The sequence below is a fragment of the Xyrauchen texanus genome, chromosome 42 (assembly GCF_025860055.1).
Source record: "Xyrauchen texanus isolate HMW12.3.18 chromosome 42, RBS_HiC_50CHRs, whole genome shotgun sequence".
Classification (NCBI taxonomy): domain Eukaryota; kingdom Metazoa; phylum Chordata; class Actinopteri; order Cypriniformes; family Catostomidae; genus Xyrauchen; species Xyrauchen texanus.
In genome coordinates this window covers 32,757,871-32,776,434 of record NC_068317.1, presented here as the reverse complement: position 1 = coordinate 32,776,434, position 18,564 = coordinate 32,757,871, and the positions used below count along the sequence as shown (strand labels likewise).

The 18,564-nt window shown below is 41.3% G+C and overlaps 1 protein-coding gene across 5 annotated transcripts in view; it reads left to right on the top strand.

The window, feature by feature from the left end:
- Nucleotides 1–18,564, top strand: part of LOC127634975 (microtubule-associated protein 4-like) — a 99,313-nt gene that overhangs the window by 67,986 nt on the left and 12,763 nt on the right. For all 5 annotated transcript variants that reach the window (XM_052114759.1, XM_052114761.1, XM_052114760.1 and 2 more), the window contains 6 exons: nucleotides 11,844–12,559; nucleotides 13,067–13,306; nucleotides 14,004–14,154; nucleotides 14,238–14,297; nucleotides 16,068–16,357; nucleotides 18,186–18,251. In XM_052114759.1, the coding sequence (XP_051970719.1) occupies nucleotides 11,844–12,559; nucleotides 13,067–13,306; nucleotides 14,004–14,154; nucleotides 14,238–14,297; nucleotides 16,068–16,357; nucleotides 18,186–18,251 (1,523 nt within the window). The remainder of the gene's footprint in view (nucleotides 1–11,843; nucleotides 12,560–13,066; nucleotides 13,307–14,003; nucleotides 14,155–14,237; nucleotides 14,298–16,067; nucleotides 16,358–18,185; nucleotides 18,252–18,564) is intronic.

Here is an 18,564-nt window from a genome sequence, read left to right as displayed (position 1 = left end):
GTGCTCAGAGCTCTGTAGCGCCAGCCAGAAGGCAACAGTTCAAAAAGGTAGTGTGTTGGGTGAGTGCGGTCCAGCCTTTTTCCTCACTCTGGAAGTGTATAGTTATTGAAGGAGGGGCAGGGGGCAACCAATAATCCGCTCAGCCGTCCGAACTGTCCTCTGTAGTCCTGTTATCCAATTTTGTAGTTGCACCAAACCAGACAGTTACTGAAGTTGCAGAGGACAGACTCAATGACTGCTGAGTAGAACTGTGACAACAGCACCTGTGGCAGGTTGAACATCCTCAACTGGCGAAGTACCCAGTCAATGTGGGACTCCCACTTCAGGTCCTGTGAGATGGTAGTGCCCAGGAACCTGAATGACTCCACTGCTGCCACAGTGCTATTTAGAATGGCGAGGGGGACAGTGTTGGGGTGTTGTTCCTAAAGTCCACAATCATCTCCACCGTTTTGAGCATGTTCAGCTCCAGGTTGTTTTGACTGCTCCAAACAGCCAGCTGTTCAACCTCCCTTCTGTATACAGACTCATCGTTATCTCGGATGAGGCCGATGGTGTAATCTGCAAACTTCATGAGCTTGACAGAGGTGTCCTTGGTGGTGCAGTCATTGGTATACAGGGAGAAGGGTAGTGGGGAGAGCACACATCCCTGGGGGGCACCAGTGCTGATTGGACGGGTGCTATAAGTGAATTTCCCCTGTCTCACTAGCTGCTACTTGTCCGTCAGAAAGCTGATGATCCACTGACAGATAGACGTGGGAACAGAGAGTTGGTGTAATTTGTTCTGGAGAATAGCTGGGATGATGGTGTTGAAAGCCGAATGGAAGCTCACAAAAAGGATACTTGCGTATGTCCCTGGTCTGTCCAGATGCTGCAGGACGTGATGCAATCCCATGTTGACTGCATCATCCACAGATCTGTTTGCTCTAAGCAAATTGAAGTGGATCTAGAAAGGGTCCAGTGATGTTCTTCAGGGGGGCCAACACTAGTCCCTCAAATGATTTCATGACCACAGACATCAGGGCGATGGGTTAAGTCATTAAGTCCTGTCATTTTTGGTTTCTTTGGGACAGGGGCGATGATTGAGCATTTGAAGCAGCATGGGACTTCACACTGCTCCAGTGATCTATTGAAGATCTGGTTAACCCAGGATTTAAGACAAGCAAATGAAACGCCATCTGGGCCCTGTGCTTTCATTGTCTTTTGTTTTTGGAAGACACTGCACACCTCTTCAAAGAGTGAAGTGCAGGTTGAGTAGCAGGAGGGAGAGGAGGGGGGTTGCAGGATATGTTGGTGTTTGTGTGAAGTGAAGGTCAGAGCGGTTGTGAGATTGAGACTAAAAATCTGCAGTAGAACACATTCAGGTCATTAGACAGTTGTTGGTCCACCACAGGGTTGGGGGCAGGAGTCCTGTAATTCTTAAGTTGTTTCATGCCCCTCCACACTGATGCAGGGTCGTTAGATGAAAATTTGTTTATTAGCTTCTTTTAGCCACTCTTGATTTCATTATTCAGTGTGTTCCTGGCCTGATTATACAAGATTTTATCCCCATCTCTGTAAGCATTCTCTTTGGCCTGACAAAGCTCTCTGAATTCAAACCATGGTTTGTTGTTGTATCTGTGAGCTTGTCCAGATTGGTGTCTGCAGCCCCAAAAACCCTTCAATCAGTGCAGTCAAAGCAGGCTTGTAGTTCCTGCTCTGCTTCATTGGTCCATATCTTTACAGTCCTTACTACAGGCTTAGCAGATTTTAGTTTCTGCCTGTAGGTTGGAAGAAGATGAACCAGACAATGATCAGAGAGTCCCGAAGCTGCTCTAGGGACATAGTGATATGCATACTTTATTTTTGTATAGCAATGATCCAGTATGTTCCTGTCTCTGATTGGTCATGTAATGTGCTGTTTGTATTTGTGCAGTTGAAGTGTGAGGTTTGCTTTGTTAAAATCCCCAAGAATAATAATAACTGAGTCTGGGTATTGTTGTTCGATGTCTGTGATTTGATCAGCTTGCTGTTGCAGCGCTCACGCACGTGTGTGGTGGGATATAAACACTCACCAGAATAAAGAGGAAAACTCCCGTGGCTTACAGTTAATAAAGAGCACTTACAAATTAGGACAGCACATCTTCTTTAACATTGTTACATCTTACAACCAACCTTCAGTGATGTAAAAGCATGTTCCACCACCTCTCGTTTTCCCCGTTAAATCCACGATCTGATCCGCTCTGAACAGCTGAAAGCTCGGCAGATGTAATGTGCTGCCCGGAATGGCTTCACTCAGCCAGGTTTGTGTGAAGCACAAGGCAGCAGAGGTTGAAAAGTTCTTGTTTGTATGTGTGAGATGTTGTTTGTCTGTTTTGATACTTCAACTTTTAACGTTGATTGAAACATCTAGGCCAGAGTGACATCTTCAATGCCCAAAGCATGAAATGATTTAAAATAATTTCTTGACTGTTTTGAAAGAGTGTTCCAGTTCACAACAGGTTAGGCCCTGTCCACAGTGTCTGTGGCATAATGTTCATTACCATTGAAAATTATTTTGATTTGCCAAACTAATTGTTTTATAATAGTTATAAAACTCAAAATGTTTCTTTGTGTTAATTGAGAGCATGTCTCAAATTCTGTAGATATAGCTTAACTTTACTTTTTGAATAAGGAACATTGCTTTATATAATTAATAATACAATATTTTTATTATTTTATTATTATCATCATTATAATTAATTTATAGTATTATTGTTGTTATTGTTTTGTTTTTATTTAAAAAGGTGTTTAATGTTCAAATAATGATTATTAGAATAATAATAATAAAAATGTCTCTTGTTAATGGTTTAATTCACCAGAATGAAATATTTTGGTGTATAGTGAATAATAGACAGAATGACAGCCTCGGTCACCATTCGCTTTCATTGTATGGGAAAAAAAGATGCATTAAAAGTGAATGGTGACTGAGAATATCATTCTGCCTAACATCTCCTTTTGTGTTCCATGCAAGAAAGTCAGAAGGTAGACAAAAATAAACTAATATATAGGAGAAAAAAAAACTGTATATGCTAACATTTCCAGACTGAATATGATTGACTGAAAAAGCTCCATGATGATATTTAGTAGATTTGCCCACTTAGGAAAGATGCGTGCACAGAGTGTGCATCCAAACCTTGCATGCAAAAGAGTGTTCATTAAGCTAACCCTCATTATTTTGGTCACATGTGGCCTTAGGGATGATAGTAGCTTGTCACTATGTGAGAGAAGAGGGCAAAAGATGGATTCTGAAGGACAACGTGGAGAAAACGAGCAAGGCAGAGGGGAGGGGATCTCTAGACTCCACACGAGGAGGGAGCTGATTTCAGGCAGCGAATGAACAGCTGTATTAGGAGGCATGTGATTCATGTCATGGCAAAATACTCCCAGATAGAGTGAGCGCAAGCGAGAGAGAGAGCGAGAGAGAGAGAGATGCTTAAACCAGATCTCAGTGCTTCTTAGTCTATTGTGCCCGTGCAGAAGCAAAGGAGTTGGTTACAGTACACATCCAGCCTTAACCAGGGCTTCTCACTCAAGCACAAATCCACACATTGTAACACAAAAGAAGATCACCAAGGAAAAGGACTAAAAGACAAAGACATCTGAAACAGGAGCAGAGAAAGAGGAACAGAAGCATGTCCTCTTTCTCGAACCAGCCGGCATCTCAATTTTCAGAGTACAGTGAGCTATGTAAAGCCCCGTCGATGTCCACGCCTGCAACCCCTCAGGGGTGGAACTGGCAGCATGGCGATCTGGGGGCACCACCGACCTTTGGAGGTGGCCTACAGGCCACAGGACTTACGGATGAAGACAAGCTCTGCTTCTACGAGTCGCCTTCGGAGCTCAACGTTCCCGGCCGAGGAACCGTTCCTGCAAGCATGTCATTCGGTAGCACAGGGGACAGTCCCGAAAGCCCTTCGACCTCATCGCCATCGGCCGCATCTCCAGGAAAATTTACAGCTTCGTTACGATGCACGACGGACAACAATGGAATGGTGCTTCTGGCACCTGCTCTGGAGTCACCTGTAGGTCATGAAGATGTTCCATCACCAATCAAACCCCTCAAATCGGCTCCTTTTTCCGGACTGCTTCCAGATCCGAGTACCAGAACGCCGTCGCCTCATACGTCTCCAAACTATTGTGTCATCGGCATTGTGAACGACAGCTACCTTGAGGTCGAAGATGAGGTTACAGTTGCACGTCCGAACGCTGAGGGGTCGTCACATGAAAGCGAAGAAGAGGAAGATCTCGAGCCTTGTTTCATGGGGAGAGCCGAGCAACAGAGGAAGGCGATGAGACGAGCGATGTCTGAGTGTTCGCACCTCTCCGTGCCAGCCAGCCTCGAGCTCCCAGACAAATACCCTGGTGGAGGCGTCCTTGACGAATTACCATCACCCGTAGGAGGTCCCCGCCGCCAGCATGCGGCGGCAATGAAACGCTCCCTCACCGTCGCAGACGATCAACCCCCAACACCACCTCCAACCATCTCAGCTGGTTCCACTCGCAACAATCATAGCGATCTACACTTTTGCCCTTTCCCAACACTCAAGGAGCAAAGTAGCTTTCCCCTTTCACCATTGGAGGACCTCTTGGAGGGGCCATTCATTGACAAGGACCAAGCAGTTGTTCTGCCTGTGCCGGTGACTACACGTGCCATTAATGGGACTTGCAACAACGGTGAAGACAAAACCAATCCAATTGCCGTGACACTTGAGGGTAGGTGGCAATGCGGTCATTCGCTGGTTTCAAAATGCTGCAGATCTTACACCATAGAGAGCATCGAACATTTGATATGAGAAGATTATTTATGAATGACAAATTTAAAGTGAGGGCCCTTGTCATTCATAAATAATCCTCTAAATGAGAGGCAGAATTTGATTTAATGATCTTCAGAAAAGAGGAAATGAAAGTAAAAACAGGATTATTTGGAAAGCACACAGTTTTAATGTAATTTGTTCTGCTTATATGTGTAATATTGCATCCTATTGGAGGATATATGATCAGCTATCAGTCTTTTAAGCTGTTTGACGGATGGTAGGTCTCTCTGACAAGGAGTGTCACGGTAGACTGAAGCAGAGGTAGGTGATCTGTGGTCTATTAGTATGGCATCATCACGCCACAGCCAAAAGCATGCTCATTAATGTCTCCAGACGATCATTTGACAGTCAGCATAAGTAATACTTGTCCTGTTTTCCTCAAGTAAAGATCCGCCCCTCACCTAATCAAGGTCAGAAACTCCTTGGCATGCGTTGCATTTTTAATGATTGTTAGAGCTGCAGATACCATCCCTCCTCCACTATTGAGCATTGGTTAAAATGAGCATCATTATTAGTATCTTATTTAAAGGTAGCAACACATTATACCTCAATCCTAGAGAATAGTTAGCAGTGTAGTTTTAGAGTATTTAATAGTCATTTAGAGTGAGGGATATGCAAATGGGCCAGTTTTCTTGTACAGTTGCCTTTTGGCTGGTTGACTGTATGTGTGTGTGTGTGTGTGTGTGTGTGTGTGTGTGTGTGTGTGTGTGTGTGTATATATATATATATATATATATATATATATACACACAGTATTGTGCGATACTCTATTGGTGGTCTTAATAAAATGCATTCTGCCTCAAGGGGAAGCAAACAGCACCAAGTCACTCAAGCTAGTCCAGATAAATAAAGTGTAAAAAATTTAAATGTATGGATGTTGCATTATCATCACTCCAGAGTTTCCTGCAAAAATAGATAATGGTGTTTCTTCAGCTTTAGGCTGTCATTCAATTATTTATTTTAATTAATTATTTTTTAATAATCTCATTAAAACTGACCAGACCATGTACCAGACCATGATTAGTTATTTCTGGTACTTTTTTAAAATGCCAATTATGTATAGATTTTACTGTTTTAGCCTTGATCCAGACTTTCAATATTAAACTATGAAAATCCATGTTTAAAATACAAATTATTTCATGTTTAACCCTTTTGTTGCGTTTGTTTAGTGCTAACACATTGTGTGTCCCTAGTCAAAAATGACCGGTCCAATAAGATTGTTTATAAATCTTTCATATTGCATATATTATCACAAGATATTGCATTATATCTTTTTGTTGTAATTATGACAGGTTTGAACTCCTTGATTGAACGATTCATTGAACTGAGCTTAAACCAGGTCAATGGGGGGGCACTTTAAAAATAAAATAAATAATGATCTAATAAAAAACCACTTGCTTGTTCTGAACAGTATAGGTGTCATTTTAAAGCTTAGAATCTGGACTTTACAATGCATAAAGCTGATCTGACCAATTCTTAAATCATGCTTTTTAATTTGCAGACCAATTAGAACGGTTTCATTCTCATTATTTGCACATTTGTTATCACAACAATTATATTCAGAGTTGGTAAAACCATAAAAACATGAGATGTGTTGTATATCGTTGGAAAGGTCTCAATTAGTAGAATACAATAGCAAATAGCAAATTTGTTTCACTCAGAGGCCGACCTGCAGTGAGTGTTAGTGTATGATATTCCCATAGACACATACATATAATAAACAGATGTGTCTTATTGTCACATTTTTCCTTATTTGTGTATTTGTTAAGATTTCCATTAGCTGTGCCCTAGAGCAATGCTAGTCTTCCTGGGGTCCACATATAAAAAACATACATTTAAGAACATACATTAAACATTACAATACTTATAAACCTTATAGCTTCCCAAAACATACATATAACATAGACAATGACTTATCATAACTTACAGCAGACTATCCTGATTCAAACGAGCCCAAATGCAACATATTCCTATATTCCTCAAAGAGTGTACATGGAAAGATGATGCACAAGTGGGCACATATGCACATATGTTGTGTGTGTGCGTGTGCGTGCACACGTGTGTGTGTGTCCGCACACATGTGTGCGTGTGTGTGTGTGTGTCCGCACATGTGTGTGTGTCCGCGTGCGTGTGTGTGTCCGCGTGCGTGTGTGTGTCCGCGCGTGTGTGTGTGTGTGTGTGTGTGTGCGTGTGTGTGCGTGCACACGTGTGTGTGTGTCCGCACACGTGTGTGTGTGTCCGCGTGTGTGTGTGTGTGTGTGTCTGCGTGCGTGTGTGTGTCCGCGTGTGTCCGTGTGTGTGTCGTGTGTGTTTGCGTGCGTGTCTGTTTGTGTCCGTGTGTGTGTGTCCGCGTGCGTGCGTGTGTGTCCGCGTGCGTGTGTGTGTGTGTGTGTGAACATGTGTGTGTGTCCGCACATGTGTGTGTGTCCGCACATGTGTGTGTGTCCGCGTGCGTGCGTGCGTGCGTGTGTCCGCACACGTGTGTGTGTGCGAACATGTCCGAGGAACACTATGTGCTCCACATATGTGCTCATCTAAAGGATCGGGATGTTCCTGAACACTTTATTTTGTAGTTTAATCCATTCATTTCCAATGGCCGGTCATTTATGGCCTGGAACACAAGAAGTGTAACAAAATGAAATAAAACCAAAAAAATACCATATGTGAACAAAGTCAAGAATTGTTAATTCCAATTATATTTAGATGAAGAAATTAAGTATTAAGATGCTGATGAAAAATGTCATTTCCAGCACAAAATTCTGTTAAACACAATACAGATTTTGAGATGGAAATTTTCATGACAAAAACTCTCCTGTAATGCATGAACATGCACTGATGGACATTGTGAGTAGATCAATGTAATAAACTAGTGAGAGTGTGAAAAATGGTTTAATGACTCTTGAAGTGCCTGAAGATGCAGAAACACCTTACCATTTATAAGCTGAATTGTTGTGATTTTAATTCAAATTATATAGGAAACCGTTACACTAACCCCTATCACTTTTGCAGTGTCTATTCAGCATTGATTTGTTATTCTGCTGAAGATTATACTTTCAAGCTTATTGCTTTTATGCTGACAAAAACACCGCATCTGATCTCCTGCTTTGTGTCATTGTGAATCTGGTATCTTTGTTATTATGATACACCTGAGTCATGTGACATTTGATCAGCTTAACGCAAGAGTTCTTACAAACTGCTGAAATCCGCGCTGTGCTGTCTTTGAAATATTCAGCATTTCTGCATGCCGGGAAGCAGCTTATATTTCCAAAAGAAAAATGCTGCTGGAATATCAACGATGCATCCTTTTATTTATTTATTTTGAGAGAGAATATTTTTAGTAAACAAAGTTGCAATGAAAATACTAGCGCATATACAGTATATTGCATTAAAGTGTCATCTGCAAACAAATGAATAATTGCACTGAAGTTTATCACATTAACTTGAAACAATTTCCTCTAACGTTTGACAACCACAAAATGTCACAATGACTTTTTCTGTTCAACACTATTCTTTTATCATTCCAAACATTAGAAGCTTTTTTATTGTGAAATGTTTTGCATAAAGTTTATTTATATTTCTTTGATATTTTATCTAATGCAGTGATACATTAAGTGTTCAAATGCCTTTTGTAACAGGACAGATAACTATGTCAAGAGCTTGCCGTTTCTGGAAGCAGATTTACCTTTTGTTGTTAAATTTAGAAGCGCATGACAGATGCTGTTAGTGTTGTCACACATCATATAATTGCAATGCTATTAGAAAACACTGTGTCGTTTTCACTGAGTAACTGCCGGATATAATTAGAGCTTTACACTAATGCACTGTAATACATTATAAAATCAAATAGCTTTCTGGTAAATGGTTTGGTTGGGAGAAATCACTATATGCAATATATTTACGGTGATTTCACTATACAGTTGCTATTGAACATCTATTAGGGCTTTTCCACAGCACGGTACAACTCAACTCGACTCAACTCGCTTTTTTGGGGTTTTCCACTGTGCATAGTACCTCGCACCTGGTACTTTTTTTAGTACCACCTCGGTCGAGGTTCCAAGTGAGCCAAGCCGATACTAAATGTGACGTCAAAATCCTGCAGATCACGGATTGGTCAGAGAGAATCGTCACTACCAGCGTCACTGGATTTCCGACACGCGACATCAACCCGCTAGTTTTAAAGTTAGCAACAGCGATAACAGTATCATTTGTTCACGCGAATTTCGAATTGTGTAAAAAGAAATGGCTGTGCGCAAAACTACACCGTGGTCAATAAATGAGGTGCAGACGTTCCACTCGTTAGCGATGAGCGAAACGATAAACCGGACCGACCAACAGTGAAAAGTAAAAATAACTTAAAAGTGACTAAAGAACCATCAAGGAAAAGTGGAAGTGGTTCGACCAAATGCACGCTATCTAGACCGGCGAGCAATGGGACGGAGAGTGCCCTGGACTCAATCATGCCGTTGTTGGAGTTCACGATGGAGGATGGTATGTTTTGTTACATTAACTCTATACTCTGATTGAAAGCTTCACTTTATTTAGTTGAGCAGCTACTGGAAAGCTTCTAAAACAACCAGCCCAATTTAACCGTTACACTTGTGTAAAATCAGCATCAACAACTGCTTTATGCAGCACAATGAGCTAGCAGCTAACAGCTAGTTCTCGTGTTATTGATTTGGTCAGTTTGTGTCGCGTTTAAGATGATGTCATGGCAGGTAGAAGCGGCGCAACTATGACGATCATCCAATAATCCCACCCACATTGAGGCGGCACTAATGCAGTGTAAATGCAAGCTCAGAAAAGTAAAGTGAGTCAAGTCAAACCGTAACGTGCAGCGGAAAAGTGCTTTATGTAGCATTCTTGCTAATTAAAGTTGTGGGTTTGATGTACATGACTGACATGACATGTACCATCTCTTATTACTATTGTATGTGTGTGTGTGTGTGTGTGTGTGTGTGTGTATCTGTGTATATATATATATATATATATATAAGGCTGAAAAAACATGATTTACTTTCATTTTTAGAGCATATTATGTTTAGCTCTTACTGCAATCATAATATGCTCTAAAGCTGACACTCTTAGTATTCTCAGTCAAATTTCACCAGATACAGTAATCATTAAAAATGTTTTAAAGAAATATACTAACTTCACAAAAGTAAAAACAATAAACTTGTGCATTTTCTATTTTATTTTAAGGTATTTAGTCCCAATTTACCTCTAAATGACTAAATTACACAATTTAGTGTTATATAAAATAGTAAATGGTCTGCACCCTAAAATAAACACTTTTTATATTACATTCACTTAATTTAAAACATACACTTTGGAAAATATCCAAATGTTTCATGCATTTGGAGCATCTGCTGAAAATTAAAAGAAGCAAAAAAATAAATAGATATGTTAGCGATTTAACGTGTTAATTCAGTGCGATTAATTTTGTTAACAAAATTAATGCAATTAATCGTAATGCCCCTGGACGGTAATAAGGAAGATTCCTGAGAAATTCTTGTAGTACCACCTGTTTACTCCAGAGGGCAGTAAGTGAAACTTCAGCTGTGTGCGCAACACTCAGTTTATACAGTGAAGAAACACTTCAGCAGAACAACACAAACATGTGTTACATTCTTGTGATCAAAACAATTGATGGAGCGCAAATTCGAACTAAGGGATCTCAAGATCCAACACATCCGAGTATGTCTGACGCAGGTGTTCATTGACGGGTCCTTAAACAATCCCTCATAATAAATCTCTGATTGATAAATTCACTTGTGAAATGGATTACTGTGAACTGTTGATCAATGATTGACTTATGATCAATAATATGGTAGTAAACAATACATTGTATTCTAAAGCCGCTTTTATATTGTTTTATCAATGATTAACTCTACAAGAATGTAACACATTTTAATTATCTGAATATTCTTTAAATATTAAATATATATATATAAAAATCAAAGATAACTATGTATCATTATTTCATCATTATATATTGAATTATTGTTATATGAGGGGCTTTCTCAGCAAATATTTTTATATGCGATTAAATGTGATTAATCACGATTAATTAATCGGGACACCATGTAATTAATTCTATTTAACATTTTTAATCAATTGACAGCCCTAATAAATTATATATATATATATATATATATGCACACATTTACATGAAATGACAGTCATTACCAGTAGATGGCAGCAGCGATCCACACGTGCTGCATCTCACTGTAAATCAGGCACTAAAAACGTTTCAAGGAAAACCAAAAACAAACACATTTTTTTAAGAACATAACCAAAAATGGGAATAAAGTGATTTTAAATTGTTCCGGAGTGAAAACTTTATTTTTAAATGCTGGTAAACATTTATAACTGGTTAACTTCATTCCGATAATCTTTTCATGAAACTAAACGCTAAAGGGTTTATCACAATCCATTTTTAGACCTGCACTTCAGGATCAAACCATGTGTTTCATATTTTTTGGGCATGAAGGAAAACTGCTGCATCACACATTTCTTAATTGCCGCAATTTTGTGAATGAAAACCTTTTTAACAACTATGGCTAAATACTACATATACATGCACGACTAATCCAAATACAAGCAACACATTTTTAGAGGTAAAAAGCACTTTTATCAGTTGTTTCCCCATCTTCACTGAATTATTGTTAGTTATGATGCATTAATACAGATTTGATGCTGTCGGGTTTTGACTCTGTAAATAAAATTGTACTGAACGGTTAATTATTTACTTGTTATGATTTCTGTGCTGATAAAAACAAGTTGTGGCCTAGTGGTTGGGTACCATTCTTTAGCTCGTCATTTTTGCTATCTCATTATTTTCTGTTGTCTTTCTACTCATATTAAGTGGCACAAAGGCAACTTTTTGTTTTTGGGTTTTATGGGTTGAAGATGCTAAGTGGAACATACAGTAGATATACTCTATAAATACTTTTGAGACCATGAGTTGCTCATAATGTTTGATACGTTTATAATTCACTCTCTTTTCATCAGGCAACTCTGAGAAAAACAAGCCAGAGGTGAACAAAATGGACAATGTCCAGAATTTTGACAACTTTGATGTCTTCAACAAGACGGACAAAGATCATAAGATGGACCTGGTGGAGCAGGAAGACCAATCTGACCACACAGACAAACAGACAGCCAAAGGAGAAAAGACAGAATCTCTGGACAGGAACAAAGAAATGGACACGGATGAAATAGTGGACAAGGTGAAAACACCAGTGAAAGTTGAGAAGATTGAAAAGACAGATCAGTGGGGAAAATCCATAAACGATGAGCCCGAAAAAGTCGAGAAGACTGCAGACAAAAAAGAGGCTGAGTCCTCCCCGAAGGTGGACAAAGACGTGAAGATGGGTCATATGGAAAAGACCGAGCTGAAAACGGAGAACGTCAAAGCCGAGGAGGACGGATCTGATCTAAAAACTGAGCAAGACAAAGAAAAGGACGAGCTGGATGTGAAGCAAGAAAATGATAACGTTGAAAAGGAGAAAACTGAACAGAAGACAGAAAAACACAAAACGGACAAAGATGAAGTAGAGCAGAAAGCAGAAAAGGTTGAATCAGCTCACAAGACATCAACAAAAGCCGAGAAGGACGATAAAGCCGAGAAAGCCAAAAAACCTGCTGCTAAACCCTCCGCAGCCAAACCTGCAGTAACCAACGGTGCACCTGCAAAAGACTTGACCAGTCCCGACAAGAAGACCAAGGTGAGTGAAAACTATCCATCATTACTCCATCCTCCATTGACTCGTTTGATGATCATTCCAACTCCGTAGACTGATTCTTTCGCGAATCGGTTTACACTAGTCGTGCTGTTTGTTTTGCACCGCTGACTTTGCAGTGATGTTGCATTGCAGCTGAATGGTATTGCAGCAAACACAATCAGTGTTTTAGCACCGTGTCCCATCCGTGGAGGCACTTTCAAGAACCGGAAGTCATTAATATACGTTCGGTTTTACGTGCATACTTCGGTTTTAAAATGGAACCGAACCGGTTCTTGGTTTGCAATCCTATATGCATTAGCATCATTAGCATAGGTCAGACCTGAAACCCATTCGTTTAACCACTGCTCTAGAGATTATAATAAACTCAATTCTATTCAATTCTTTTGCATATAACACAGCCTCCACTGCTTATGTCTTGCTTCCGATATCATTTGTCCATTTAATTCTTTTTTTTTTATTTGGTGCATCATTTGCTGTCCATCCGTGCAGCCTGTCGCAGGGGCAACCAAACCTAGCTCCGCCAAGCCCCGGCCAAGCTCCGCCTCCACCGCTACAGCTGCCCCCAAGCGTCCAGCCCCCAGCACATCTGCCCCCATCAAAAAAGCCCCTGTACCCAAAACACCCACCCCTACTGCTGGTACCAAACGACCAGCAACAGCGTCCACTCGACCCACAACTTCAACCAGCACTGCCACGTCCACTACGGTGGCCAAAGAGGTCAAGCCCAAGGTGAGTCTCCGCCGGTCTGCCAAAGAAATCTTTCGAACCACCTTGCAAAGGTCAAACTCTGCTATTTGCATGGACGCACTTGTTGTGTCCTCTTTGTCCATGCTTGACCACATCGGTTGCGTAGAATACCATAGTTTTCCTATAGATTACACTTTGATTGCACATCTTGTTTCAAATATTCAACTTGTGTTTCCAATTCTTGTAAAACTAGATTATATAAAGAAAAAGGCTTTTCAGTGTTATTAAGTAAGTTTCAAAAGAGTTGGACACATTGTCATTCATAACTAAGATATTAATATTAACATGCAGTCCTCTAAACATACATGTGACTAAATCTAAAAAGCTAAAAATGAAGATTTTCAGTGTGAGCTTTCCCTCTAGTGGCCATCTCTTAAACCACAGCATGCTGCTTCTTGCATTCAGTATTATTCTGTTGTTTTTATTTATTTACTTGTTTATCTGGTTTAAAATGAGGTTAATGCAAATGTAAAGTCAGAGTCCAAAATGAACAGATGAGGCAACGGTAAAAAATATGAATTTAGAATAATGTTGTGAACTTTTCCACATAGTAAATACATTCATTTGAAGGGTTATTTAAGATTTTAAATCTTGAGGACAATATTACCATTCGGTTCTGATGGTCTGGAATTGGCTTCCTGAAATGGACTTATCCCGGCTCTCTGTTTTCCTCCTGTAGACGGCCCCTGAGAAACGGCCTCTGGTACCAAAGGCCACTGCTGCGCCCGCACGACTCGCCGCACCCAAAAACAGCTCGTCTACAACAGCAGGAAACAAACCTGCGACCACAACACGCACAACAGCCGGCGCCCCTACAGCACGACGCCTGGGTCAGTCTGCATTATACACACATCATTTGTGCTGATTTATTAAATACTGAATGTATTCAGTGTTTGCTGTTTTTTGCATTTAGCCACAAAGACTGAGAGCAAACCTGGAGAGGAAAAGAAACCAAGCACACTGAAAACTGCAGGTACAGCTGGATACAAACCACCATGTATTAGTATTGGTGCTTTCTAAGTTAAGCATTACTATTCGAATGTTCATTGTGCTCTTTTATATATTGCAAAATGTTTTTTATACACAGTAATATTCAGCATAGTGACTTACTAGTGTGTTAGTAATCATAATCGTAACCATAGACTGTAAAAAAAGATGGACGACGCCCCTTCGCTCTTTTCCATTGGTGAGAACTGAAGCCGCCAGTGTCCCGATATGGCGCTGACATCTTGGGACTTGAGTCTGCGCAGTTGCGATTTCGGGACCAGACCTGCGCAGTAGTGAGCAGGAAGTAAAGCCGCAAAATCAAGGCCCCGCCCTCACTCTCCCTGAATCAATCGCAAGCACACGCCCCTGCACTTTTGACTTTTGACTTATGACGGTGTGAAATAATTAATTATAGAAATGTAGATATTAATTTAAAAGCTCCAATCTCCTCAGTCCTCCGAAGATCCCGGAAAAAAGTCAGTTGGTGCTTCAGTGACTACTTCGCTCAGAGAACCTGTCAATCACAGCTGTCAATCATGATGTCACAGCACCGTTTTTATAGCATCAAATAACTAAAAACAAACTTATTTTGAAAACAAACACTTGAAATTACATCAACGTGATAGAAACGACAGTAAATGACAGAAACTATCTTTGGAAAAAAGATTTAATTGTTTAGTTGGTCTCACGTCCCGTTGAATAACATGGGGAGGCGGGGCTTATGATCTATACTAGGACCAGTCACCGGGGGCGATCGAGACGTTTTGGCTTCACTTTTGAGGGCTTGTGCGGCACACTTGGTTGTAACAGGTAAAATATGGAGACTCCACATTGGCATGCACACGTTTAAGGCCATTTAAAATCTTTATAAAATCCATCAGTGAATTCCACTGCAGGAATGAGTGAGAGGGATTATCCCGCACATGGAGCGATGCTGATCACCGCTGTTTCTTACCCCAGTTTCGGAGATTTGAATAGAGTGCTGCAGAGATTTTTCTAATCTGACACATGCAAAGGCTTCTGTGCTACACAACTAAACATTCAGCTATTAAAATGTTTAATTTCTTATGCTCTTTTTTCTGTGAAACCGAAAGAGAAACACACCATAAAACTAGCCCATAGTCCTTGTGTGCTGTATATAAGTCATATGATAGCTTTGTGTGGGGCACAGACAAAAATGTAAGTCGTTATTCACTGTAAATCTTCCCTCAGCTTAAGTTGAATATCTTATTGTATCCACGTTCAGTCTATGAAAGATTTAACGTCATTGACGCCGTTGGATCTCATTGGTTCTCGTGTGTGTTGGAACTGAATGGCACACCAGTTCAAATACACCAAATGGAGAATGAGATTTCAGAGCTTTATCTTTGACAGAAAAAGAAAATGGATTATAACAGCCTATAGGTTTGGAACAATGCAAGGGTGAGAAAATAATGATGGAATTCTGATTTCTTGAATGTTACTTTTGTTTTAAATCAATAGCTCACCCAAAAATGAAAATGTTATCATCATTTACTCACCCTCATGCCATCCCAGATGTGCTTGACTTTCTTACATCTGCAGAACACAAATGAAGATTTTTAGTAGAATATTTCTGTCAATGCATGTCAATGGATGCCAACATTTTGAAGCTCCAAAAATCAGCATAAAAGTAATCCATAAAACTCCAATGCAAGTTTTTTTTACTGTTCCCTACACTGTTGGTAGTTCAGCAGATGAAAGAAGGTCATCCACATCTTTTCTGCTCTGGTTTCAGATGTGACCCGCCCTAAATCTGCACCTCTCAGAACCTCCAACACTTTAAGCAGCGCCACCACTCGCCCTCGCACCACAAAAACACCCGCCACCTCCAGTAGCGCTCCACCAGCTGCTGCACCAGAGAAGAAGCCACCGGTGCCCCGCACCCCTCGACCCAACTCCACGACCACCAGCACCATGACTCGCCCTGCCCCTCGCCCTGGCTCTGCCCCTGCACCAGACATCAAAAACATCCGCTCCAAGATCGGCTCCACAGATAACATTAAACACCAGCCTGGAGGAGGAAAGGTACCGAACTTACCATACACAAAACCACATACATGTACAAATATATACATTTGAGGCATTTTGTCTTTGAAATTTGCTTAATATTTAGTCTCTTAGGGGGCCTGGGTAGCTCAGCGAGTATTGACGCTGACTATCACCCCTGGAGTCGTGAGTTTGAATCCAGGGTGTGCTGAGTGACTCCAGCCAGGTCTCGTAAGCAACCAAATTGACCCGGTAGCTAGGGAGGGTAGAGTCATATGGGGTAACCTCCTCGTGGTCGCTATAATGTTGTTCTTGCTCTCGGTGGGGCGTGTGGTGAGTTGTGCGTGGATGCCATGGGGAATAGCGTGAAGCCTCCACGTGCACTACTCATCCGCGGTAACGTGCTCAACAAGCCATGTGATAAGTTGCGCGGATTGACGGTCTTAGACGCGGAGGCAACTGAGATTCGTCCTCCGCCACCCGGATTGAGGCGAGTCACCTCGCCACCACGAGGACTTTGGGAATTTGGCATTCCAAATTGGGACAGTGCCATGGTTATTATGATTGTATCAGATGGTAATAACATAGATAATTGTACTGAATGATTGAAATATTTATATTCAGTGGTATTTATATCATTGGCCATGGTTCTCAGCAGGAAACCGATGGAGTGCGTACTCCAGGTAGGGAAGGAGGTATTGCCCCAAGTGAAGGAGTTCAAGTACCTCGGGGTCTTGTTCACGAGTGAGGGGACAATGGAGCGGGAGGTTTGCCGGAGAATCGGGGCAGCGGGGGCGGTATTGCACTCGCTCTATCGCACCGTTGTCACGAAATCGATCTACCGGTCAATTTTTGTTCCTACCCTCACCTATGGTCATGAAGGCTGGGTCATGACCGAAAGAACTAGGTCGCGAGTACAAGCGGCTGAAATGGGTTTCCTCAGAAGGGTGGCGGGCTTCTCCCTTAGAGATAGGGTGAGGAGCTCAGTCATCCGTGAGGAGCTCGGAGTAGAGCCGCTGCTCCTTTGCGTTGAAAGGAGTCAGTTGAGGTGGTTTGGGCATCTGGTAAGGATGCCCCCTGGCCGCCTCCCTAGGGAGGTGTTTCAGGCACGTCCAGCTGGGAGGAGGCCTCGGGGAAGACCCAGGATTAGGTGGAGAGATTACATCGCCACACTGGCCTGGGAACGCCTCGGGGTCCCCCAGTCAGAGCTGGTTAATGTGAGTTAAAATAAATGGTATTACATTGGTAATACCATGTTTTTCAAACACTAGGATAATTCAATTTTTCATGAACAAGTTACATTGTCATTTTAAAAACAACAACATGATGTTACCATGGTAACTTGTTCAAAAATTTGGTATTAACATAGTACCATATGGAAAGCATGATTTGCCATGGCAACCCATTGTTTACCCCTGAATGGCTCGTAATATATGGTATCTAGTCCTAGCTCAACTCTAACTAGCTTCCTATCTAAACACCATTATATGACCTGATGTCACAGCTTCATTGCCTCATACGGCATCATCCCATGTTTGTCGCTCATCATGGTCATCTTTCTCCTGGCTGAGTTCTCTCTGTTTGCCTTAATAATTAACACTCGATATGCCTGATATCTGAGAAACGCCTACGGTCACCAAAGAGTTCAGATTGGTGTTCTTAGGGATGTTGTCCTGCACTTGAAGCCATTACAAACCCTCTCCCTTAGGTCTGCCTGTTCTGTAGCTTGAGTTTGCTTCTGTTGAACCTGAAACATTCATTGAAGATCAAGAGTTTAATTTAAGGTTAGGGAAATGGTTTTAGGTCAGTATAACATGGCATCTCTAGTGATTTGATTCAAGGGTGGTATTTGGGGTTCTTCCGCCAGGTCACAGTGTCTCAGAGCAGGACGGACACTCGCAGCTGCCCCTCCAAAGAGACCAGCCAGGGCAAAGTGAGTTGAACTCATCACCATCTCATTTATATTGTCTCTATACGTCTCTATCTCTGATTGACCTTCTGAAGTCTTCGGGATGTTTCCTTTGGGTTTTAATGCATTTACACCATCTCATGCACCTCATTAAGAAACTCTGCACATTACAGTGTCCATAACTCAACCACCAACTCATATCTTAGGAAATATGTAAACAAAAGGAGAGTTTGTCAAACAAGCTTTAGTTCACCATAGCTCTAGGCATTACAGTCTTAATGTGCAGTGCACGAAATGGGGTCCTAGTCTCTTTTAGAGGCTTCTGCTCTATTCCTCT